This window comes from Lemur catta, chromosome 5, assembly GCF_020740605.2.
Source record: "Lemur catta isolate mLemCat1 chromosome 5, mLemCat1.pri, whole genome shotgun sequence".
Lineage (NCBI taxonomy): Eukaryota > Metazoa > Chordata > Mammalia > Primates > Lemuridae > Lemur > Lemur catta.
In genome coordinates this window covers 6,611,108-6,638,712 of record NC_059132.1, presented here as the reverse complement: position 1 = coordinate 6,638,712, position 27,605 = coordinate 6,611,108, and the positions used below count along the sequence as shown (strand labels likewise).

Sequence of the window (27,605 nt, the reverse complement as noted above, 5' to 3'; positions counted from 1 at the left end):
TGTTTTCTATTGTATTAACTTTTTTCCCCAAAATATAAAGGGGGTAAAAATGTTTTAGGTTACATGGATCATTTCTGTAATGCTTGAGTCCTGGCTATAGGTGTGCCTGTCACCCAAATAGTGTTCAGAGTATCCATTATGTAGGTTTTTCCCCCCATCCCCTCCACCCCTACCCCTCTGGTTAATTTCACTGAGTTTTACTTCCCTCTGTGCGTGTGTGTGCTCATTAGTTAGTTCCAATTTAATAGTGAGTACATGTGGTATTTGCTTTTCCATTCTTTTTTTTTTTTTGATATAGAGTCTTGCTTTGTCACGCGGGTAGAGTGCAGTGGCATTATCATAGCTCACTGCAACCTGAAACTCCTGGGTGATCCTCCTGCCTTAGCCTCCTGAGTAGCTGGGACTATAGGCGGGCACTAGCACGCCCAGCTAATTTTTTTTTCCTTCTATTTTTAGTAGAGACAGGGTCTCACTCTTGCTCAGGCTGGTCTTGAACTCCTGAGCTCAAGCAATCCTCTCGCCTCAGCCTCCCAGAGTGCTAGGATTACAGGTGTGAGCCAACACACCCGGCCTGTTTTTCTATTCTTGAGATACTTCACTTAGAATGGTCTTCTGTTCCACCCATATTGCTGCAAAAGGTATTAATTCATCTCTTTTATGGCTGAGTAGTACTCCATGGTATACATATACCACATTTTACTAATCCACTCAAACTGATGGGCACTTGGGTTGATTCCACATCTTCACAATTGTGAACTGTGCTACAGTAAACATTTGAGTGCAGGTATCTTTTTGATGAAAAGTCTTCTTTTCCTTTGGGAAAATACCCAATAGTGATGGCTGGATGGAATGGTAGGTCTGCTTTTAGTTCTTTGAGGAATCTCCATAGTGTTTTTCATAAAAGTTATACTAATTTGCAGTCCCACCGACAGTGTATAAGCATTCCTTTCTCTCTGCATCCATGCCAGCATCTATTGTTTTTGGACTTTTTAATAAAAGCCATTCTGACTGGGGTGATATCTCATTGTGGTTTTAATTTGCATTTCCCTGATGATTAGTGACGATAGGCATTTTTTCATACGTTTACTGCCCAATTCTCTTTCTTCTTTTGAGAGGCCTCTGTTTATGTCTTTTGCCCAATGTTTAATAGGGTTGTTTGGTTTCTTCTTGATGATTTGCTTGAGTTCTTCGTAAATTCTGGTTATCAGCCCTTCATTGGATGCGTAGCTTATGAGTATTTTCTCCCATTCTGTAGGTTGTCTATTTGTTCTGCTGATTGTTTCCTTAGGTGTGCAGAAGCTTTTTAGTTTAATCAAATCCCATTTATTTATTGTATTAACTTTTGCTTTTATCTTTATTATTTCCTCCTTCCTTTGTGCTGTTGTTCTCTTATTAGCTTTATTTAATTTTTTTCATTTTTAATATATTTATGTATAAAGCTGTAATTTCCCTTCTAAGAACCATTTTAGCTGTATTCTCCTCACCCCTCCACCAAGTTTGGGAGTGTAGTGTTTTTCTAGTAATTCAGTTCCTACTTTGTAATTTTTACTGGATGCCTCTAACCTCCTGAATTATGCAGATGTATTTTTCTTCAATTTCCAAATGTAAGGGACTAAAAAAGATTTTATTGCTGATTTGTAATTTTAAAGCAATGGAGATTAGAGAATGCAGCCCATATTATAAGGAGTTTAGGAGTTTCTCAGGACTTTTGTGAGGCCTAAAACATGGACGATTTTTATAAACATTCCATGTATTAGAAAAGAATATATAGTATATTTATTGGAAGCAGAATGCTAGCTCTCTGTAAGAGAAAACTTAATTTTTCTATTTTTAACGATTGTTTTATCTATTTGATATATCAGTGTCATAGAGAAGTGTGTGAAAAAATCCCACCACTACAAATGCAGATCTGGCCATTTTCCTTATAGTTTTGTAGTTTTCTATTTCATTTAGAAGATAAATTATGAGTTGCTGATTAGTAACTGATTATTATATCAGTTGGAGGAGTACCTGTAAAAATGCTTTTGGCTTAAAATTCCATTTTGTCTGATTAATATTGCCTTACATAACTTTGTCCATCACTCTATCAACCTTTTCCTGTCATTTTGCTTTAGGTTTGTCTACTGAAAACAGCATTTGCTAGATTCTGATTGTGAATCTGATTTCAAAAGTCTATGTCCTTTAACAATGGAGTTCTTTAATAGCTTTATATTTGTTCTAATTACTGATATATTTTCTTAAAATTAATCTTTTAAAAGTTATTCAGTACTTTCTCGTTCTCCTTCTGAACAACAAAACGATTCTAGAATAGCTTTTTTAACCCTCTAATATATCTTTTTGAATTTTATGGTATTGTCTAGAATTTTAGTACTACTAAAATTTTAGTTTTAAATATAAAAATTTAGGTTTTTAAACTCAAAAATTTCTATTGGTAATATGTTTTATCAATTTTTTGCTTACTGTAGCTTCTCGTATCCCATACCTTCCTCAATTTTCTTCTTATTCACGTATGTATCTTCTAGCAGTTCTTTTGACAAGGGTCTAACGGTGGTAAGCTCTTTTATTCTTTGTAGATTTGAAAATATGCTTATTTTTCCTTCTCAGGAATGGTAGTTGAGTAAAGAATTCTATATTGTGTTATTTTATCTTGGTATTTTGAGAACATTACTTCCCATTTTCTTTTGTGATTTATTATTGATGAGACTATCAAAAATTTGATGCTTGCTCATTTGTAGGTAATGTATTTTCCCCCTTGGGTAGCTTTTGAGATATTTTTCTTTACCCTTAAAAGTCCACATTTCATTTGTTCTGCTTAGTGATTGATATGAGTTTTCAGTCAAGGGTTTATGTCTGCCTTCAATTCTAGAAAATTCTCCATTATTATCTCTTCAAACATTTCCTCTCCCTTTCATTTCTATCCTCTCCTTCAGGAACTTCTAACACATGGATGGTGGAGCTTCTTAATCTATCTATTTTTTCTCAATTTCTCTTTCATATTTTCTGTCTCTTTATTTTACACTATATGGGGTATTATTTCTTGTTTTATCGTCTTATTTGTTAGTTCATTCACTCCCCCTTATTCAACTGTGTCTAATTTACTGTTTTACCCTAAATATTGAATTTTTCCCCTCAAACTTTATTTTATACTCTGTTCTTCATTCGGTCTTGGCCTTCTGGCCAAGTACCTGCCTGTTCTTAATATATTGTTTTATTATCTCACATTGTTTTGTGGCTATTGGTCATAGTTTAAAATAAACATGTTTAGAATTCTCAGGAATAATGTATTTTATTTCAGTTTCCTCGGGTATGTATTCTCCTGTTTTGCTGCTTTTTGTCTTCTTACATTTTGACTCTCTCTCTTGACAAAGATTTGCTCTTGAGCATTATAATTTTTATATTTGAGAAAGCTTGCTTTGCATGGGAAGTATTTTGTTTTGTTTTGGCCATCTACAAATGTATCCCTTAAAAGATGGTTTGGAAGTTGCCTCAGTCTGGCTCTTAGAGTCTGTTTCAGAATTAGGTCTTTCATTGGCAATTTAAGGGTTCTTGTCCCATAGAGATATTTCAATTCTGTTCCCATATCAAAGAATGGTATCCTACAAGTTTTTATAGTTACATTATTATCTTTGCTTCCTACATCAATTTGCTAATTTCTAACTGTAACTCTGGACAGTTGGTCCAGTTTTTTCCCATCTTGGTTCACAGGTAGGACAATATTATCCTGGTTCCTTGCTTTATTCAAGTAGACTAAATCTACTGGCCTGCTCTATGTGAGATGCATTCAGTCGAATTCTCCTATACAATTTGAAATCCCAGCCCCTACTGCCCATTTTTTTAGCATTAATTCTCCTTGGCACTGTATCTTCAGCTTGATTTCTAGTCCACAGAGATCTTTAATCTTGTTTCTGGCAGGCACAACTACATATTTTTAGATTCATTTTTCTCCCATATTTTATTTATAATTTCTATACTTGAAATGGTATGCCAGAGACGTTTCCAAATATACTAAAAGTGACTTTACCTTGTTGACTAGAAGTCATTTGTACTTTTTTATTTTTTTTTAAAACAGAGTCTCGCTCTTTTGCCCTGGCTAGAGTGCCAGGGTGTCAGCCTAGCTCACAGCAACCTCAAACTCCTGGATTCAAGCAATCCTTCTGCCTCAGCCTCCTGAGTAGCTGGGACTACAGGCATGTGCCACTATGCCTGGCTAATTTTTTTCTATATATATTTTTAGCTGTCCAGACCATTTCTTTCTATTTAGTAGAGACAGGGTCTCACTCTTGCTCAGGCTGGTCTTGAACTTCTGACCTCCAGCGATCCTTTTGCCTCAGCCTCCCAGAGTGTTAGGATTACAGGCGTGAGCCACCGCACCCGGCCATCATTTGTACTTATAATTAAACAACCTTGAGATACCTGAGAAGAACTCATTCAATACACAATAACCTAGAAAGAAAGAACTTCGCCTTTAAAATAAAAAAAAAAGTATTATTAGCAGTTTTGTATATTTTACAGGTAGTTTTAGATAAAAAATTGACAAGTTTCCCAATTTTAACTAGTACAATTTAAAAATATGCATGTATGCTATTCCTTAATAAAAAGTTAACATTAAAAAGTGAGAGGTGGCCAGGCGCGGTGGCTCACGCTTGTAATCCTACCACTCCGGGAGGCCGAGGCAGGTGGATCGCTCGAGGTCAGGAGTTCGAGACTAGCCTGAGCAAGAGCGAGACCCCGTCTCTACTAAAAATAGAAAGAAATTATCTGGCCAGCTAAAAATCTATATAGAAAAAATTAGCCGGGCATAGTGGCGCATGCCTGTAGTCCCAGCTACTCGGGAGGCTGAGGCAGTAGGATCGCTTAAGCCGAGGAGTCTGAGGATGCTGTGAGCTAGGTTGATGCCATGGCACTCATTCTAGCCTAGGCAACAAAGCGAGACTCTGTCTCAAAAAAAAAAAAAGTGAGAGGTCAGCCAGGCACAGTGGTTCACATGTGTAATCCTAGCACTTTGGGAGGCTGAGGCAGGAGGATCACTTGAGCTCAGGGGTTCAAGATCAGCCTGAGCAAAACTGAGACCCTGTTTCTACTAAAAAATAAAAAAATTAGCCAGGCATAGTGGCATGTGCCTGTAGTCCTAGCTACTTGGGAGGCTGAAGCACGAGGATTGCTTGAGCCCAGGAGTTGGAAGTTGCAGTGAGCTATGATGACGCCACTGTACTCTATCCCAGAAAACAAAGACAGATCCTGACTCCAAAAAACAAAAAAAGGCTGAGAGGTCACATTTAAAGTTTTTTGTTTTTTTTTAAACGAGACAGGGTCTTGCTTTGTTGCCCAGGCTAGAGTGCAGTCGCATGATCATAGCTCACTGCAACCTCAAATTCCTGGGCTCAAGCGATCCTCCTGCCTCAGCCTCTGGAGTAGCTGGGAGTACAGATGCGAGCTACTACACCTGACTGATTTTTCTATTTTTTGCAGAGACAGAATCTCGCTCTTGCTCAGATTGGTCTTGAACTCCTTGCCTCATGCAATCCTCCCTCCTTGACCTCCTCCCAGAGTACTTAGGATTACAGGCATGAGCCACCACGCCTGGCCTCCATGTTTAAAGTTTATTAAGGTAAGCTAATCACTAACAGGTAAAAGATATTGATAAGTATTAGCTTATTAATTATGAAATGTCCGATTTCCTTAAGTACTAAGTTTGACAGTTGATCTCTCTGACATTTCACTTTGACGCTTTATTTTATTTTTATTGTGAAGGCATGTCCTCATTCTTTCAAACACATGGTTTGGCTTATTGTTATCTTTCAATTTTTTTTTAGAGCAATTTTTGTGAAACCATGGCTAAGTCAAAAATTCGTGTTATTTTCGAATATTTCCGTTGTGGAACCAATCTGTGCAGACAGCTCAAAATATCAACGAAGTGTTTGGGAAGGATGTGGCTAATAAACACACAGTGTGTCAATGATTTGAGAAGTTCAGTTCTGGTGATTTTAATCTTGAAAATAAGCCACGTGGGCAACCTGAGACCAAGGTGGATAATGATGAGCTGAAAGCTGTAGTGGAAGCAAATCCACCTCAACCTATGCATGAATTAGCTGCAAGGTTTGACATTACTATTCCAACCATATTGGGCCATTTCAAACAAATCAGCAAGGTAAAGAAACTGGATAGGTACCATATGAATTACACTAGTGTCAGGAGAGAGATTGTCTTGTTTCGAACTTTGCCTTTCTTTGCTGCCGCAACATAAAAGTGAACCATTTCTACACCGTATTGTTACATGTAATGAAAAATTGATTCTTTTTGACAATCTCAAGTATTTGGCACAATGGTTGGATAAAGATGAAGTGCCAAAACACAGTCCAGTGCTCCAGTGCTGGTTTTATCCACTACAGCTTCATGAAACCTGGTCAATCGATTACAGTGGATGTCTACCGTAACCAACAGGACAAAATGACATGGATGCTTATGATTAAGCAGCCAAGCTTGGTCAACAGAGCCAGGCCAATCCTCTTGCAAGACAATGCTCGACCACAAACAACAGCTGCTCAAAAACTACAGAGGCTGTACTTAAAAACTCTGTCATCCACCACATTCACCAGACCTTGCACCAATGGACTACCACTTCTTGCAGGGTTTGGGCCACTTCTTGCAAGGAAAAGTATTCAATTCTCAACAAGCTGTGGAAAACACCTTTCCTGATTTCATCACCACTAACTCTCCAGGATTTCTTTGCTGCTGGCATAAACAAGCTACCGTTAAGATGGCAAAACTGTGTTGACAGTTTAGGTGCCTACTTTGATTAATTGTACTGCTTCTTGTTTGAGATATAATAAATTACACTTTTGATTCGAAATCGGACATTTCATATTTAATGATATTATAGATAATTAAAGCTCATAAGCTCCCTAAAGACTTGTTTATGAAAAATAACACTGCAAAATTCTGGTTCTAATGAATGAGCACTATGAAAAAAAAGGTGGAATTTTTTTCTGTTTGGCTTTAGATAACAAAACTTAATTTTAAATGAAATTAATTTTCTTTAAAATAAGTTGATTTCCCTTAAAATCACAGCCACAGAGCACCCAAGAAATATATTTAAGAATTATAACTATATCATAGAGGCAGTATCTCCTGGAGCTGGAGGGAGGACATTCTCTAGGGAGAATGACAAATCATGGGGAAAGGGAAAGAGACTATTTTATACACTATGTACTAGAGGATTCTGATACTCTCCCAATGGGGGGTATGTTCCTCCAACCCACCACTGTGTTTCAATTACCCTATTGATCTACTATTACTGATCGGATTCTTATCTCTCAGGAGAACTGAGATAGCAAAAAGATTAAGAGGCACTATCCTAGGGCTTGTGTTTAGCACATTTTCTAAAAACCACAAGTAACAGAAAAACCAAGTTATTCTGTTTGGATGGAAGAAGAATGATGAATTATAAAGCAAAGATGGAAAAAGAACACAACTCAACAACAACACAGAATAATCTGTACCGATTCTAGCAATGTCTCAAAGTGTGAAGTAGGGAGAACTCGTCCTCAGAATCTCCTGGGATATCAGTTAAAATGTAGACTCCCCATTTCAGATCTACTAAATCAGAACCTCTAAAAGTAGGGCCACAAACCTCATTATTCTGGAAAATCCAAATTTTGAGACTTGCAGCTAGAGAGATTTACAATAACATTTCCTCTAACAAATCCAGGAAGAAAGAAGTACTTTATCTGAAATAACACTCAGCTTTACATTCTTGATAGGAGCCTACAAATATCATGCAAACTGAGTAAAAGCTGACATTTTCACATAATATTTTATGAAATAAATTTATATACTTAGTTCAAAATAGAATGAATACAACAGCTTTTCATTCAATAAGCCAAGAATGAAGATACTTAATAAGCATCATAGTTAAGAATGGCTTGATACTGAGAAATGTATTTTAAATGGCCTAAGTTACTTGTGATCCAATCACAATTTATCCCTAATTTAAAAATTAAGAACTGCTCCTGAGTTTAAACAAATCTCTCTGGATTACAATCCATATTAAATTTGTTTGACTTTTAAAACTACCAGGTACAAATTTTTCACACATTTTTTTCCAAAAGAAATGTTTCATTTGAACAAATATTCACCTTCTTAAAAATCAATTTCAGGCCAGGTGGGGTGGCTCACGCCTGTAATCCTAGCACTCTGGGAGGCTGAGGTGGGAGGATTGCTTGAGGTCAGGAGTTCAAGAGCAGCCTGAGTAAGAGCAAGACCCCATCTCTACCAAAAACAGAAAAAATTAGGTGGTCATGATGGTGCACACCTGTAGTCTCAGCTACTCAGGAGGCTGAGGCAGAAAGATCACTTGGGCCCAGAAGTTTGAGCTTGCAGTGACTTATGATGACACCACTGCACTCTACCTGGGGTAACAGAGTGAGACTCTCTCTCAAAAAAAAATTCAGAATGAGATAATATGAGACAATTTTAAGAAAATTTGAAACTTTTAGTTTATAGAAATTAGGGCATAAGTAATACATAGTAAATGTTTCACTAATTTTTTTTTGTTTATTTGAGGATTATATAGAAACAGTTCAATATATCACTCTAAATCTGAGTTTCAGATTTTTGATGAACAAAGTTGAATGCAAAGGACTTTATAATTGAGACTTTCTCCGTAGGGTATCCTAACTCTCCCAATAAAGGAGAATGCAAAAGAACTATGTGAGTAAGAAAATCTATTTTCACCTAAGAGATTTTTTTAGGAATACCACTTAGAAAGTACACTAAGAAAACAAATTACTAGTAATGCAAATCTCTTTTTATTGGGACTTAATCTTTTTCAATTGAAGAGTATTTCCTTTGTCACCCAGCAGGGTCCTGGAACATGTTGGCTGGAATTCAGATATCCAAAGTTCTGGTTACCTAGAACATCTATTCTTTATGTAGTAGCTTACAAGCATCAAAGGCTACCCTCACCTGATGCTTGGCCGGATCTATGCCCTCCAAAATAGTCTTCGTGTCCTCCTGCTTGTCCTGCGAAAGGAAAAAGAAGAACTCACGGATCTTATTCCAAAAACGAAAATCACTCTTGGCCATGAAGACCTCGTGACTGGTACTTCAGATGCTGGGCTTTGTTAACTCAGGATCTTCAACTAAAAAGATTCTCATCTTTCGAGACCATAATCTCATGAGGAGAGTATGAATAATTTTTTTTTTTTTTTTTTTTTTTGAGACAGAGTCTCGCTTTGTTGCCTGGGCTAGAGTGAGTGCTGTGGCTTCAGCCTAGCTCACAGCAACCTCAAACTCCTGGGCTTCAGCGATCCTACTGCCTCAGCCTCCTGGGTAGCTGGGACTACAGGCATATGCCACCATGCCCGGCTAATTTTTTCTATATATATTTCAGTTGGCCAGATAAGTTCTTTCTATTTTTTTAGTAGAGACGGGGTCTCGCTCTTGCTCAGGCTGGTCTCGAACTCCTGACCCTGAGCGATCCACCCGCCTCAGCCTCCCAGAGTGCTAGCATTACAGGTGTGAGCCACCGTGCCCGGCCATGAATAATTTTTTAGGGTGTGATAATGTGGTTTTCTACCAATAAAACTTCAATATAAACCTTTGTATATGCAGAAATAATTCTGTTGAATTATTTGAACTCATGACTTTGTTTCAAAATAAAATTAAAGGCATAAAAACATGAGCAACATTTAAAAATATCTAGCCACGGAAAATAATGAAATCAAGAGATTTGGGAATATCAGAAGTTGGGGGGAAAAGGAGAAATACTATAAGATAAATAGTTATGTAGCTTTTCCCCCCATTATAAATGTACTTAGTGCTCATGTTTTACAACTAAAACAAGAACCTTGAAAGAACTTGAGAGATATAATATCTGGATTTTCTCTAGATCTAGACTTGACAGAGAGAAACTATCTGATGGTGAGACATGGATACAATTGAGGAAACAGTGACAAGCTTTCCAGTCATTGACCAGAGTCAACTAAGTCTCCAAATAAAAGTAATCTGACCTAGAGAAGGCTCCACTCTAAGTCACTCCAATTTCCTACCTAAGTGATGTATTTACCCTAAGGGGATACATGCTCCTATGGTATAGATTCAGCAATAAAGTATCCAGAGACAACTACATGATTTGAAGAAGCTGACTATTAAGACTCACTTCCTTTCCCTGTCACCTACCCACCCAATATTATTTTCAACAAATAGCAAGCCCCATTTAAATATGAAGAATAAGCACAAAGTATCCAGCATGGAACCTATCAAGAAGTTCCTACCAAGACAGTAACAGAATAAAATTTTAGTCAAATATTCCCCTATTCTTTCAAATAAATTAAAGAGAACAAGGACTGTTTAAATAAATAGCTAAACAAAATGATACAACAAGAGATTTAAAAGTTAGTTGGAAAAGTAGAAGAAACAGGTTGACCCATACCTAATCCAAAAATCTGAAATCTGAAGTGCTCCAAAATCTAAAACTTTCTGAGTGCCAACATCATGTTCACAGGAAATGCTCATTGAAGCATTTCAGATTTTGGATTTTCAAATTAGGGATGCTCAACGGGTATATATTCTGCAAATATTCCAAAATCCAAAATCCGAAACACTCCTGGTCTCAAGCATTGCAGATAAGGGATACTCAACCTGTAATAATGAAACCATGAAAACCACATTAGAAACAGCAACAAGTATACAGAAAAAAAATAGTGACCTGGATGATAAGCTTAAGAAAGAAACTGCAGGGGAAAAGGACAAAGAAAAGAAAGGTATTAGAGAAAGATAATACAAACACGATACATATGAATAATAAATACCCCAAAGGAAGACAACGGAATAGAAAAAGAAGTATTCAAAGATATAACAGAAGGAAGCTTTCCTTGGGGGGGTGGGGGATGAGACCTAAAATCTTCACACAGAAAGCATTCACTGCTCTTCAGAAAAATCTGATATAATCAACATAAGACACATCCTGGTAAAATCACAGATGTATAAGTTTCATGAAAGAATCTTATGATAATCCAGGCAGAAAAAAGAGTCACATACAATGAAGAATAATCTAGCAGGCTTTGGTAATATTCAATTCCAGAAGATAGCAGTATAAAGGGTTTTTAGACTTTTGAAGGGAAAAAAAACAAGTGATTCAATAATTTTATAAATGGCTATATTTATTTATAAATACAACATACAGTATTCTCAAAAATGCACATAATTATGAACTCCTTTTTTGAGGAGAATAAATTCAAATCAAAATACCAGTACTAATCAGCCAAAAGATGAGTCAAGTTAAGGAACTCAGAAGTTAAGAAGCTATATAATGTGAACAAATAGTAAACACTGAATCCACTTACATATAATGTGGATATGTATATTTAAGGTTAAAAAACTGTGAGAAATAGGGCGATAAAACAGAATGTAAATGTTAAATGTAAATGAGAAAGTTAAAATAAAATAACTCATAAAAGTTCTATGGTGGAAGATACATTAATCTCTTTGTCTTTCAGAATGTAGTCGATGCTGTCTGAATATTTGATTTTTAAAAATCTATTTGATTTTTTAAAAAATTTCAAAATATTTCAAAATTTGCATTTGTAAATGATGTCTCAACACTCTTCCAGAAAGTAACTTTACTCCTGTGTTTTCTATAGTTCACTAAAGCTGTGGGAGCAACAAAACAGGGCTACTTGAAATATAATGAGAACATTTTTTTTACATAATGCAAACACTGGGACTATGATCAGAGACTGGAAAATTAAATCATTTCGCCATCCCCCAAAAAACAGAAAGAAGGAAGGAAGGAAAGAGAGAAAGAAGAAATCTATTCATGTTTGTGAGAACGTGGGGTATCAGAAGGTCTCAGTTGTTAATAAAGGTATAGACTGGTTCAACATTTTTGAACACTTTGGCAATAGTTATTAAAATTTCAAATGTAGACCCCTTGATAACCAGCAATTTCACTTCCAGGAATTTATCCCTATAGATATATTCACAAAAGTAGCAAAGATACATAAATTTGCTTAACAATATTTACTGCAATATCATTTAATACTTAAAAACTGTTACCTACTCAGACATTTTTGAGTGGATAAATGGTTACATGTAGAACACTGTCTACCTGTGAAAAAGAATGAGAAATCTATTGGAACTGACATAGCAGGATGTTACATTACATATATAATATGTATATGTAATATATTTATGTGTATTTGAATGTATAGAAATGTCCAGAAAGATACACAACGTATTACTTAAATTAAAAAAAAATCTTATAAAAGTGGGCCTGGTGTACATTTTCGATTTTTTAATATTTAATATAGAAAATAAACTGATTCTGGCCGGGCACGGTGGCTCATGCCTGTAATCCTAGCACTCTGGGAGGCCGCGGTGGGAAGACTGCTTGAGCTCAGGAGTTCGAGACCAGCCTGAGCAAGAGCAAGACCCTGTCTCTACTTAAAAGAAAGAACTTAGCTGGACAACTAAAAATATATATATAGAAAAAATTAGCCGGGCATGGTGGTGCATGCCTGTAGTTCCAGCTATTCAGGAGGCTGAGCCAGGATTGCTTGAGTCCAGGAGTTTGAGGTTGCTGTGAGCTAGGCTGACGCCACGGCACTCTAGCCCAGGCAACAGAGCCAGACTCTTGTCTCAAAAAAAAAAAAAAAAAATATATATATATATATATATATATATATATATATATATACACACACATATATATATATTTCTTTTAGATCCTAGTACTACATAATGCTAATATATTTTAACAAAAACTTTCTTACAAGAGTTTACACCATATTATACCTGTAGTCACACCAAATACCAAAAACAAACCTGGGTCCAATAAACAAAGATGCTATGCAGAGAAGGGACACATAAAGAAATAGTCTTCATTTCAGTACACAATCATTTCCATTATAGTATTTAACAAGAGATACACATAGCAGAAAGATATAGACTGATTTGTTCAAGGCTCTCTGCTTATAGCGTAAGCTCTATGCTTATAAAGTAGTTAAAATGATTCTGCATATTAAAGAGGATGAACTTTCAAAAAACCTTGGAATTAATGGATGTTTTAGTTCATTTAATTTTTTTATTTTCAAAACGAACATTTTAAGTGGCCTATTTAAGAATACTAGTGTAAAAATTTTAAATAATAGGATTATTTAAATTTAGACAATTATTAAGAAGTTAGATAAGCTCTATAACAATGAACAAAAATATCCATATTCTCTAAATATAATGGATATTCAATGTGCTTCTAATGAAAAATATCTGTATTTTTAAATCAAAATGTTTTTAAAACTAGAGAAAATGAAGTTTCAAAACAACTGTTTCAAAAATGCAATTTAGAACATGCACATATTTTAAAGATTTACCTGAAAATGTTCAAGTATATCCACTGTTCTGGCTGTGAATTTTTTAAAAGCAACACATAAAATTCCTAGATTTCCTTTAAAAACTGAGTTCTAAATTATGCCTACTATACATTTAGAATGAAAAGTCCTAAAACATCTGTTTCATCTCAGGAAACAATAGCAGAAAACCAAATTGGTGCATTAAAATATTTTAAACCATAATTAATATCCTCACTGATTCTAGTCCAAAATATTTTAAAGAATGGGAAACAGTTTTTAATTTCCTTCAAAAACAAAAATATAATATCAAAACCTTCAATATCTGGCAAAAGTTAAGGTCTAAAATCTAACAAAGCATAGAGGCTGGTCCAGATTGTGTTCCAAAGATTGACTTGCATACACTTATTTAAAACTGAGGGTAAAAATAGTTTCCAAAAACCTTTAGCTTCGCAGGTTCACACACACAAAAAATCTTTTTAACTTAAAGAATTAGCAAACCTAAACATCAAGAACAGACCTATAGGATGCCAGGAAATACATCTCCACTGCATGTAATGGGAGTGGAGTCTTCCATCTGCAAACCACTGGAGGAAATTACTATAGCCCAAAACCGGTACTAGGAAGTGGCTGGCAGCAAAGAATGGAGAACAAGTAAGATGGTATTGCCTTATAAGGTAAAGCTAGTAAAAATTATCAGTCACTTTTTCTGAGGACTCAGGGACTAATCTGCCTGCTTTACTCTCTGATGCTTCATCTTTCTGACTAGGACTTTTTCTTTCTTCTGGCCTATAGTAAAGTCTGAAATTATAAAATTTAATCATAGCTTTTAAATATCAAAATTATTATAGTTTCCCATACTTTCTATATTTTATTTTCTTTTAAATTTTTTTTTGGAAAGGGGTCTCACTATGTTGCCTAGGCTGGAGTATAGTGGCTAGTCACACTGCTGCTTTGAACTCCTGGGCTCAAGCAATCCTCTCACCTCAGCCTCCCAAGTAGCTGGGACACAAGGCCATCCCCACCATTTCCACATTTTCTATGAAGAATAGTATGGCTTTTTATAATCAGGAAAAGAAATAATATTAAAATTTAAATATCTCTCCACAGATAGCCAAAGCATGCAAGGCAGAGGCAGTATTTTTTTTAAATTGCTCTCCAAGCCAAAAGGCAATATATTTTTAAAAGTTAAAATCAATATATAAAATAATTCAAAAGAAGAAAAGGAAAAAATTATACACATGAAATTATTAAATCTAACAGTATTTATAATAGTGAAAATTGAAAAATAAGTCAGAAGTTCAATAATTAAGTGAATGATTATGGTTTATCAACTTGACGAAATATTGTGCAAGAGTCCTAAATAGAGACTATGTAGCAATATGGAAAAGATAATGACAGAATACACACTGGAAAAAATACAAAATAACTGTATTATACTATGACTATAATTATATGTAAATATGAATGCAAAATTCAATTGCAAAACAGAAAAGTAAATAATTGCTAGAATAATAGCATTACCTTTGTACATGATAATTAAGATATGGCTTTATCTGAGCCATTTTTAATTTTACATTTTGAACGTAAATAATTACGGTAAATCCAAATAGTTGTATCTGTTCATTCAATGGAATTCTTCTAAGGAACTAAATCATAAACACTCTACCCAATTTCAGAAGACTAGAAGACTATAAAAATATTTAATAACAGATTTTTAACTCAGTCAAAATCAGTATGATTTTTCTGTACATTAGAATACATTTAACAAATAGTTCCTCTTTTTCCTATTTAACTTTCCCAGAACTCTCAACAGGTTAAGACAGTGACTTTTCTCTAGAAAATGAAAGGAAGAGAGACTCCAGTTAAAAATTCAAGGGATAAGAGTATTAAACTTTGCTTACAATATCTAAGCTTTTATGCTTTATTCTATTTTATTTCAAGTGCTGAAATACTTCATTTTCTAATTTTTATAGATGATCCAAAGCAACTCTAAAAAAGGAAAAATGATATAGAAAGAAATCAAAAGATTGAGATCTACCTATCTGTCATAATTCTCAGACAAAAAAAAGAGTACAGCTATCAGAAATTTTAACTGACAGAGCAGATCTTGATTAGTAAGAATGAATGGTAATGTCATCATTACAATATTTAGTATTAAATCATTAGTAGAAATGATATCATTTCTACTATTATTAGTGGAAATGATAATATAAACAGCATAATCAAACTATGCATTTATTTTAGTCAATAATTATTTTCCAACAATGTTCTCAGGATTGGAATATTGGGAAAGTCTGTTATTGGAAAAAATTTAAAAAGCAACACTTAACACAGTTTTTCTAAATAACTAACTAAAATTAATAAAGCTAATTTTCTACAACATTTATAGCTGAGTCTGTCTAATATAGTTTTTTAAGAAATATATAGGACAATTCTGGGAGAAACTCTAGAAAACAGTTTAAAGCACCCTCACAAAATAAAAACTAGTCAAAAGCACACATTTCAGCAAGAAGCATTACTCTTTAAGTGGAACCATAGTTGTAAGGATTACTATAAACATGAACCTGCCATCTAATTTGAAATTATGAAAAACCAAAACAGAAAATACTAAAAGAACAGAAAAAGAATAGAATTTATAATAATGTTGTTAGAAAGATGATTAGCAATAGTAGCTTTGTTTTTATGTCTAATCAGAGAAAAAACAAATCACTCAAAGTGGTGATGGATATATAATCACCCTAATTTGATCAATACACATTGTATACATGTATCAAAATAACATTTTGTACCCCATAAATATGTTGAAGTATTATGTGTCAATTAAAATAATACTAAAATCACTCAAAGTGATCTGACATATTCTATTCTACAAACACATCATTGACTTTACAATATGTGTAATAAAGGGCAGTTTAAAAGTATAGAAATGTCAAAAGGGTTGGAATGAAAGGAAGAAACAAATTAATAATTTACCTAAGAAAAAAATATGCTCTATTTAACACCAAGTATTTTCAAACACATTAAATATTAATACATGCAACAACTAGAATCAGTACCCAAGCTTTTTTTTTAAGTTATTATATACAAAGTATGCAAATTAATTATCTTGACTAGTGTTTTCTAAACATTAAGTATGAATGAATATTAACATTCAGGAGAAAATATTTGAAATTAAAAATATCTTACTAAATCAGCCCCTGCTTGAAGTAAAACATCTGCAACATCCGTATGTCCATTTTCACAAGCATAGGTTAAGGCTGTGTCTCCTGTTGCTGTTGTAGCATGCACATTAGCGCCTAGCAAACAAAACAAATCATACATTTACTTTGTGAACTATAAAATTATATCAGCTAGTCCAATTTTGCAATCTGGTGAAACTGAAAAATTCAAAATGTGAAAATAGAAAAATGCAATTTAAGCATCCTAATTTCCCTTTAAATATGCTTTATAAAAATACTTTTACCCACATAGAAAAGAACTAAACCATATGATTTTAAAAGACAGTATAATCTGCCTATACATCACTACACTAGTAAGATATACCCTAAGGAGTAAAAGAGCTATGAAAACAAAAAATATTAAGTAGTTTTCAGAAATCATATTGGTGGTAGTGTTGGTTTGTATTCTGAGGCAATTCTATGGATATTGTAGTATAAGCCAAATGAGTAATCATTTGGTGAAAACAGAAATTTTTAGCATGATTACGAGAAAACACAGATATAAGATTATTGAGCTTAAGAAAAACCCTGTGACTCTGAATTGGAAATACTGACATGAATGCATGATGTATTTTATCTATAAGAAAAATACATATTTCCTAGCCCTGACCAACTAAAAAGGTCTAGAGACAATGGTAGATCAAGTGGAAATAGCATTTCTATCTTAGATTGTGATCCTTAAGTACCATTTCCTATTAAATGGAATTAGGGCTTCTTATAAAAATGATTGATTCTAAGACTAGAACAGAAACTACCCAAGATGAGTCTAGAAAACCTTGCCGTATCAGAAAGCAAGGAAACTATCAGAGACTATAATGAGGTCTTATCAAAAGGATTTAGGAGCTAACCTTATTGATCAAAGATATTTAAATTGTCCCTTCTTCTGACAATTTTTACATCAAAAAGAATGATGACTGTGAATGTGGTAAAAACTATCATGTATGTTTAAATCCAAAAGTTCAAAATGATGTTCAAACCAAAAACAAACAAACAAACAAAACTGTTTACTAGTCACCTGTGAAGGATGCTAAGAACCACCTCATTATTTTGGAAACTGGGAAATAAAGGGGGGAAAACATTAAACATTTATCCTGCCAATCCTATATGATCTATACTTAATTTAAGGGCAACCAAATAGTTGATATGGGGAAGTTTCTCTTTAGAGATGTATTCCAGCTAATAAACAAGAAAGGAATAAAAAAATTTAGAATATCACCATTTTGCAACTCTTAATTAATGGATGTAAGAAATGATTATCAAAATCTAATAATATCACAAAAAGAGGGACAACTAGACATTCATTACCTCCTGAAGAAAGTACAAAAATACCATCTATGAAGTAGTCCATCAAAAAAAAAAAATCAAAACTGAATACAGGCTAGGCACGGTGGCTCACGCCTGTAATCCTAGCACTCTGGCAGGCCAAGGTAGGTGGATCGTTTGCACTCAGGAGTTCAAGACCAGCCTGAGCAATAGCGAGACCCCATCTCTACTAAAAAAAATAGAAAGAAATTATATGGACAACTAAAAATATATATAGAAAAAATTAGCCAGGCATGGTGGCACATGCCTGTAATCCCAGCTACTTGGTAGGCTGAGGCTGGAGGATTGCTTGAGCCCAGGAATTTGAGGTTGCTGTGAGCTAGGCCGACGACACGGCACTCTAGCCTGGGCAACAGAGTGAGACTGTGTCTCAAAAAAAACAAACAAACAAACAAACAAAAAAAACAATACAAATTAAGCCTCTAGATCTGACTACTAATTTATGGAAAATTCAAGGGACAGAAAAATAAGTTAAACAAAATCATGGACATAAAATCAGCAAAATTCATACTCTGGGAAGCCTAAAGGATAAACATTCCATTTCTTCAACCAAAAATTGTAAGAAAAATGACAGGGAGCCCATAGATTAAAAGAGACTTAAGAGACATATTAATCAACAGTGATTATACAAATCTTATTTCAATCCTGATTCAAACAACTCATGAAAGACACACATATACATTTATAAGACTATCAAAGAAATATGAAGACTGCTCGGATATTTGCTAAGGAACTATTATTAAAAAGTCTCAGGCAGGAAAATGGTATTGTGGTTATTTTTATAAATTATCTTTTACAGATATATACTGAAAAGATAATTTATAAAAATGTTTTATTTTAAAAATTAAGTTAAGAATATTTATTTTAAATAAAAACAATTTAAAAAAATAAGTGGGAAATGGGAGTACAGATGAAGTTAAGATTGGCCATGAATTAAACATTCATATTTTAACTGGGTGATGGGTTCTTAGAGTTCAATGTACTATATTCTCTATGTGTGTGGAAAAAATGTCATAACAAAAAGGGTTTTTAGTGGTTTTTAACTGTATAGGCCCTACTGGAGTTGTCTTTAGTACAACACTATAAGAACTTCACATAAATAAATCACACCTAAACCTAGGGGAAAAAATTTTTAGGTAGTGATCATATAAAAAAGTGATTCTCAAACACTGAGATAGTTCTGGGAACTATATACTTCAAATCAGCAAAAGGAGCTAAATATTAGAATTAATGGTGATGCTGTAGAAAAAACAATGTCAGGAGTTCTAAGTTTTAATGTTGGCTTTGTCACTATTAACAACATCATTATGCATCAGTTTCCATATCTACATTTCTTATTACACAGGAACTGGCAGCAATTAATAGAGATAACACAAGAGCTGAGCAGATTGCTTGTTATTCAATAATTTCTTTTTTGTTTGTTCGTGTTTCTTTAGAGACAGGGTCTAGCTCTGTTGCCCAAGCTGGAGTGCAATGGCACAATCATATCTCACTGCAGCCTCAAACTCCTGGCCTCAAGCAATCCTCCTGCTTCAGCCTCCCAAAGTGCTGGTATTACACATATGAGCCACAGCACCCGGCTCTGTTATTTAACAATTTCGTAATAAATATTCATCCCGTCTTTGAAAAACGTTGCCCTGGGTAGAGTGCAGTGGTGTCATCATAACTCACTGCAACCTCAAACTCCTAGGCCCAAGTGATCCTCCTGCCTCAGCCTCCAGAATAGCTGGGACTATAGGCTCATGCCATGATGCCCAGCTGATTTTCTTTTTTCTTTTTTTGAGACAGAATCTCACTCTGTTGCCTGGGCTAGAGTGCCATGGCATCAGCCTAGCTCACAGCAACCTCAAACTCCTGGGCTCAAGCAATCCTTCTGCCTCAGCCTCCCAAGTAGCTGGGATTACAAGCATGCGCCACCATGCCTGGCTAATTTTTTTCTATATATTTTTAGTTGTTCAGCTAATTTCTTTCTATTTTTTTTTTTTTAGTAGAGACCGGGTCTCACTCTTGCTCAGGCTGGTCTCCAACTCCTGAGTTCAAACGATCCACCCGCCTCGGCCTCCCAGAGTGCTAGGACTACAGGCGTGAGCCACTGCGCCCGGCCCCGGCAAATTTTCTATTGTTAGTAGAGACAGTGTCTCACTCTTGCTCAGGGTGGTCTCGCACTCCTGAGCGCAAGCAATCCTCCCACCTCGGCCTCCCAGTGCTAGGATTTATAGGCGTGAGCCACCATGCCTGGACATAAGCCTTTTTCTAAAAGGCATTTTTAATTTTTTAATTTAATTTTCCTTTATTTTTAATTAACAAATAATATATATATATGGGGTACAATGAGATGTTACGATATATGCATATGTTATGGAATGATTAAATCAAGCTAATTAACATATCCATCACCTCATGTATTTATTTCTTTGTGTGAGAACATTTAAAATATACTGTTTTAACACATTTGAAATATACATTATTGTTAACTTAGTCACCATGCTGTGTATCAGATCATTAAAATGTGTTCCTCCTGTCTAAAAGAAATTTTGTACCCTTTGACCAACATCTCCCCTCTCCCCTACATCCACCTTCTTCCCACCTCCCTACACTCTGATAACTACCATTCTCCTATCTATTCCTATGAGTTCAATGTCTTTAGATTCCACATATAAGTAAATTATTATTTGTATTTATCTTTCTGAGCTATAAGGAATTTTTAAAGCCACATACCAGCAGCCAACAAATATTTAACCAACTCCAAGTGTCCTTCCTGAGAAGCCTCCATCAGAGGTGTGGAACAGCCAAGTTCTATATCAGCCCCTGCCTTAATCAAGAAATCGGCAACTTCAGAAAATCCTCCACAGCAAGCCAAGGTAAGAGCAGTTTCTTGGGTTTCTTCTGTCTGGGCATTTATATTTGCTCCTGGGAAAACATAAAAATATATTAAACTAGTTACAAGAGACTTATAATAAAGATACCATTTTTCTGAATTGTGATAACCATCTCTATCTTCTCTGCTTCTGTGGTTCTTTCCAGGGTGTTAACAACTTATTTTATCATCAATGCAAAACGAAATGCATATATATATATATATATATATATGTGTATATATATATATATATATATATATGCTAGTTATAGTAAATTTCACTGATACTCACAAAAACATCCAAAGGAAACTGATTTTTTTTAAGTGAAGTAAAACTGTTTTACCTTGTGCTAAGAGTAGTGCCACCATCTCTTCGTGTCCTTCCCGAGCAGCTTCCATTAAGGGAGTGTATCCTTCATCATTAACTTCTTCAAGATTTGCTCCCCTTTCAATAAGTAGAGCTGCCAATTCAACATGCCCTCCACAGGCAGCTAGTGTCAATGGAGATTCAAATGAATCCGCAGGCATATTCACTTGAGCACCACTATCCAAAAGCAAACGTGCCACCTCTACATGTCCATCCTGCATGCAGATTTTCAGAAGTAAAGCAAAAGGAGAGAAATTTTTTTGTTTTGAGATTTTTTTAAGTGCAAGAAAAGAGATGGGAAAAAGATAGAAAGGAAGAAAACAGAAAGGAAGATTAGAAGATTTAGCTTATCATGCTCATCTGAGCCTTACCCGAAGTTCATTAATATTATTTTTAAATAATTTAAAACTTATTTTACCTTACTTTGGAGCAAGCCCAAAATTCTCCAAAAAAATTGGACTTGGTGATATACAGTCACAATTCCAAATAATTTTGAATTTCCACATTTTTTGAAGTTCAAAAAACTGTTAGATCCACAGTCAACAGTACATCAAAATAATTAGTTTATACTCATGCCAGGTCAAATATAGCCATACCCTCAAACTCAGGTGTCATATTCAAGTATAGAAACAGTATCAGATCTATTTTAAAAACAAAGGCTTGGCAAAAAAATAACACAACAAATTCTGTGAAGTCATAACCACTTGGGATTATGTCACCAAGACAAACCCCTATGGACTGATACTACCCTATATTTTCCCTCACTACAACAGCTTGTTGCAATGACGCAAAAAATTTTACAAAGATTTAAAAATAAGTATCATATTCATTTGTAAATGATTTTACCATGGGCCCATTTGCATGGATAGTAAGGCAATTAACAATAAAACATTCTCATGGAAAGTATCCATTCTATCCCTCTATCATCATAAATACCCTTCCTTGATTTCAAATTTTTGACTTCAAAATTTATATAGGCCTCAATGATGCCTGTTGTGGCACATAAAGTCAGATGCTATGTTGTTCTATATTTCAAAAATGACCGAGGTCGGGTGCGATGGTTCATGCCTATAATCCTAGCACTCTGGGAGGAAGCCTCTTGAGATCAGGAGTTTGAGACCAGCCTGAGCAAAAACAAGACCCCATCTTTACTAAAAATAGAAAAAATTAGCCAGGTGTGGTGGTGTACACCTGTAGTCCTACCTACTCGGGAGGCTGAGGCAGAGGGATTGCTTGAGCCCAGGAGTTTGAGGATTGCCTGAGCCCAGGAGTTTGAGGTTGCTGTGAGCTAGGCTGACGCCATGTGCTCTAGTCCAGGCGACAGAGCAAGACTCCGTCTCAAAAAAAAAAAGACCAAAATATTGCTAATGAAGAATCTACAGAGTACAAAAATAAGGCTTTATAAGATTAGATGATTCTTTTATTAAAGAATTAATTAGGCCGGGTGCGGTGGCTCATGCCTGTAATCCTAGCACTCTGGGAGGATGAGGTGGGTGGATCGCTCGAGGTCAAGAGTTCGAGACCAGCCTGAGCAAGAGTGAGACCCTGTCTCTACCAAAAATAGAAAGAAATGATTTGGACAGCTAAAAATCTATATAGAAAAAATTAGCCGGGCATGGTGGCACATGTCTGTAGTCCCAGCTACTCGGGAGGCTGAGGCAGTAGGATCACTTAAGCCCAAGAGTTTGAGGTTGCTGTGAGCTAGGCTGACGCCACGGCACTCACTCTAGCCCGGGCAACAAAATGAGACTCTGTCTCAAAAAAAAAAAAAAAAAAAAAAGAATTAATTAAACTCCACTTTCACCACTGGAGATTCTAGCTCTAGCTAGAACAATAGTACTGGAAGTTCTAACTACAGCAATGACACAAGAGAAAGAAATAAGGGGCATCCAAATTGGAAAGGAAGAAGTCAAACCATCCTTGTTTGCAGACGATATGATCTTATTATCTAGAGAAACCTAAAGACTCCACCAAAAAACTATTGAAACTGATAAACATAGCCCCTTCAGATTTGTAAAACAAAACAAAACAAAACAAAAAAAACCACTGTTAAACAAATTCAGTAAAGCTGCAGGATACAAAAATCAACATACAAAAATCAGTAGCATTTATATATGCCAATAGTAAATAATCTGGAAAAAAAAACAAGAAAGCAATCCCATTTACAATAGCTACAAATAAAATAAAATACCCAGGAATAAACTTAACTAAAGAAGTGAAAGCATTCTATAATGAAAACTATAAAACACTGATGAAAGAAATTGAAGTGGACAAGAAAAAATTGAAAGATACTCCAGTTTATAGATTGGAAGAATCAATATTGTTAAAATGTCCATGCTACCTAAAGCAGTCTACAGATTCAATGCAATCCCCACCAAAATACCAATAGCATTCTTTACAGAAATAGAAAAAAATAATCTTAAAATTATATGGAACAGAAGACCCAGAATAGCCAAAGCCATCCTGAGCAATAAGAACAAATCTGGAGGAATCACATTACCTGACATCAAATAATACTATAAAGCTGTAAAAACCAAAACAATGTGGTATTGGCATAAAAACAGACACATACACTAGAGGAATAGAATAGAGAACCCAGAAATAAATCTACACATCTATAGTAAACTTATCTTTGACAAAGGTGCCAAGAACATACACTGGGGAAAGGACAGACAGTCCCTTCAATAAATGGTGCTGGGAAAACAATACCTATATGCAGAAGATTGGACCCATATCTCTCACCACATACAAAAATCAAATCAAAATGGATTAAATACTTAAATATAAGACCTGAAACTATGAAATTAACTAAGCATTGGGGAACCACTTCAGGACATTGGTCTGGGCAATGACTTCTTGAGTAACACCAAAGCACAGACAACCAAAGCAAACTGGACAAATGGGATCACACCAAGCTAAAAAGCTTCTGCACAGCAAAGGAAACAATCAACAAAGTGAAGAGACAACCCACAGAATGGGAGAAAATATCTGCAAACTACCCATTTGACAAGGGATTAATAACTAGAATATATAAGGAGCTCTAACAGCTCAATACTAAAAAAAAATCAAATAATCCAATTAAAAACGGGCAAAGGATCTGGACAGACATTTCTCAAAAGAAGACATAACAAATGGCCAACAGGTATACGAGAAAAAGCTCAACATCATTAGTCATCAGAGAAATGCAAATCAAAACCACAACGAATTATCATCTCACCCCAGTTAAAATGGCTTTTATACAAAAAGATAGGCAATTAATAAATTGTCAGAGAGGATGTGGAGAAAGGGAAACCCTCATACACGGTTGGTAGGAACGTAAATTAGTATAACCACTATGGAGAATAGTATGGAGTTTCCTCAAAAAACTAAAAATAGAACTACCATAAGACCCAGCAATACTACTGCAAGGTATATATCCAAAAGAAGGGAATTCAGTATATCAAAAGCTATCTGTACTCCCATTATTATTGCAGCACTATTCACAAAAGCCAAGATTTAGACTCAACCTAAGTGTCCATCAACAGATGAATCGATAAAGAAATTGTGATACATATACACAATGGTATATTATTCAATCATAAAAAAGAATGAAATCTTGCCATTTGCAACAATATGAATGGAAATGGAAAACATTATGTCAAGTAAAATAAGCCAAGCACAGAAGGACAAATCTAGCATGTTCTTATTGATATATGGGAACTAAATATTAAAAACATTATCTCATGGAGACAGAGAGTAGAATGATGGTTACCAGCAGAAAGGAAGCATAGCAGGGAGGGGGGATAAAGTGGGGATGGTTAATGGGTGCAAAAATATAGTTCAACAGAATGAATATTTGATAGCACAACAAAGTGACTATAATCAACAATAAATTATGGTATACTTTAAAATAAAACTGGAACTAAAATGTTACTAATATAAAGGAACAATAAATGCCTGAAGTTGACAGTCCAATTACCCTTATTTGATTAATACACATTGTATGCCTATATCAAAACATGATATGAGCCCTATAAATACATACAACTATTATGTACCCATAATTAAATATTTTCTAAAGTTTTAAAAAATAATTAAAGAAACCTTAATTGTTAAATTTCAGTATCCATCAAGAGTTTCATTATGCTTAACTAAATGACTAGCTGAGCTTTAATCACTTTTGATACAATGCCAAAAACAGATGACTTCACATAAAAATGTTAGTTTTACTAATATTTCAAATATATGTAAAATAAAATATATTTTAAGCAAATTACTGTGTTGCGTTATCTGGTATTTGAAATAAATTTCTAATTGAAAAAAAAAGTAAGGATTTTAGGGAACTGCTATTGTGCCTACTAGTCCCTCCTGACTCTCAATAAATTGTTTTACTTGAATTTAAGATTCTTTATCTTAAATACATACATTAAGAGAGGAATTGTACTAGGTACAACTATAAAAGCCAGGGCAGATAGGAGAAGCTGTTTGGAGGCACTGGACAGCAACCAAGCTAGGGTTATCACTGAAAAAAGTAGTACATGAGATGAACCCTACATTTACTCCAGCTTTCTCCCCGTGGACATCTTCCAAACCTATTTCCCTTCCCTAAGTCATGGGAAATAAATGCCAAACAGAGAGTGAACATTTCACTGGGCAAAGGAAACAAAGATCAGAATATGAGCCAGCCAAGACAGTTAGGTCTTGGGGAGTGGGGGCAGGGTACCAGAGAAAAAGAAAACATAGAAAAGGAGTCCCAAAAAATCTATACAAAATTCTCTTCAGTTACCTGGGCAACTCTTGAATTGAGCATGCCAAGGATGGGACTCCAGGAAAGCCTGGAGATCTTGGGAGTTCTGACTCAGCCAAAATGGACAGACCTTGAGGAATAAGCCAGGATTTCAGCTGAGATTGTAGAAGGCTATCCATAAGGACTAAGGAGTACACCGTAGGAGGAAGGGCAAAGCTGAAATCAAGCCTCACCAGGACCAAAGTGATCTACTGGTAATTCAACTGCTTGCTAGAACAAAATTTAATAGGCTTAAAAGGAGGACAGCATAATATAGAATGCCTAAAAGGTATCATCCACAATGTATGGCTTATAATAAAAAATGAATAGATGTAAGTGACAGGGAAAAAGTGACTTACAATCAAAATATAAAATAATCAATAAAACCAATCCCAAGAGTGACTCAAATATAGGAGTTAGCAGAAAAGGACCTCAAAATAACTATTAATGATATGTTAAACAGAATAAAAGGGAAAAAATGAATGAAAAAATAAACTTCAACATAGAATCAGAATATGAAAACACCATACCAATAATTTTATTAAATGTAAATGTAGGTCTAAGCAAACCAAATAAAAGAGATTGATGAAGTGGGTTGTAAACATGACCCAAATGTATGCTATTTATAAGAAACTCACACTTCAATATAATGCTATAGGCAGGACAAAAATATGTATCAGGCAAACAGTCAAAAGGAAGTAAGAGTAGCTACCTTAGTATCAAATAAGGGAGACCTCAGAGCAAAGAAAATTACCAGAGACAGAAAGAGACTTTATATAATAATAAAAAGGTTAATCAGCCAAAAATACAGAGCACTTCTAAAATTGTATATGCACCAAATAACAATGTCCCAAAATATAAAGAAGAAACAACTGAAGAAGAAATGGGCAAATCCACCATTATAGCTGGAGATTTTAACACCTCTCTCTCCACAATCACTAGAACAAAACTAGATAGAAAATCAGAAGAATATATCTATCCACATGATCTACCTGACATTTAGAGAATACTCCACCCAATAACAGCTAAATATACAAACTTTTCAAGTCCCCACAGAATATAAATCCACATACTGGCCATAAAACAAATCTCAGAAATTGAAAAAAACCTGGAATCACACAAAGTGTGTTCTCTGATCACAAAAGAATCAAACTAGGAATCATTAACAGAAAGATAACAGGTAAATATTCAAACTTTTAGAAACTAAAAATAGCAATTTTACTCCTACCCAACAGAAACAATCACTTGTGCCAACCAAAAGACATGGATAACGATGTTCAAAGAAGCTCTATTCTTTTTTTTTTTTTTTTTCTTTTGAGACTGAGTCTCGCTCTGTTGCCTGGGCTAGAGTGCCATGGCGTCAGTCCAGCTCATAGCAACCTCAAATTCCTGGGCTCAAGCAATCCTTCTGCCTCAGTCTCCCGAGTAGCTGGGACTACAGGCATGCGCCACCATGCCCAGCTAACTTTTTCTATATATTTTTAGTTGTCCATCTAATTCCTTTCTATTTTTAGTAGGGACAGGGTCTCAAACTCCTGAGCTCAAATGATCCACCCACCTCATCCTCCCAGAGTTCTAGGATTACAGGCATGAGCCACCGCGCCTGCCCAGAAGCTCTATTCTTAACAGCCAAGGTCTGGAACCAACATAAATGTCCATCATAGCAGATTGAATAAAGAAATAGTGGTGCATTTATGCAATGGAATACTACACATAAATGAAAAAA

General features: G+C 35.0%; 1 protein-coding gene across 17 annotated transcripts in view; it reads right to left on the bottom strand.

Moving 5' to 3' along the window:
• Window positions 1-27,605, bottom strand: part of LOC123637857 (ankyrin repeat and KH domain-containing protein 1) — a 133,165-nt gene that overhangs the window by 57,634 nt on the left and 47,926 nt on the right. For 11 of the 17 annotated variants that reach the window (XM_045550962.1, XM_045550965.1, XM_045550968.1 and 8 more), the window contains exons 8-11: window positions 21,092-21,329; window positions 20,609-20,800; window positions 16,536-16,645; window positions 8,965-9,021 (exon numbers count right to left, since the gene is read on the bottom strand). In XM_045550962.1, the coding sequence (XP_045406918.1) occupies window positions 8,965-9,021; window positions 16,536-16,645; window positions 20,609-20,800; window positions 21,092-21,329 (597 nt within the window). Of the gene's footprint in view, window positions 1-8,947; window positions 9,022-16,535; window positions 16,646-20,608; window positions 20,801-21,091; window positions 21,330-27,605 lie in introns of those variants that run through there. The other 6 variants (XM_045550966.1, XM_045550967.1, XM_045550977.1 and 3 more) reach the window with 2 other exon arrangements.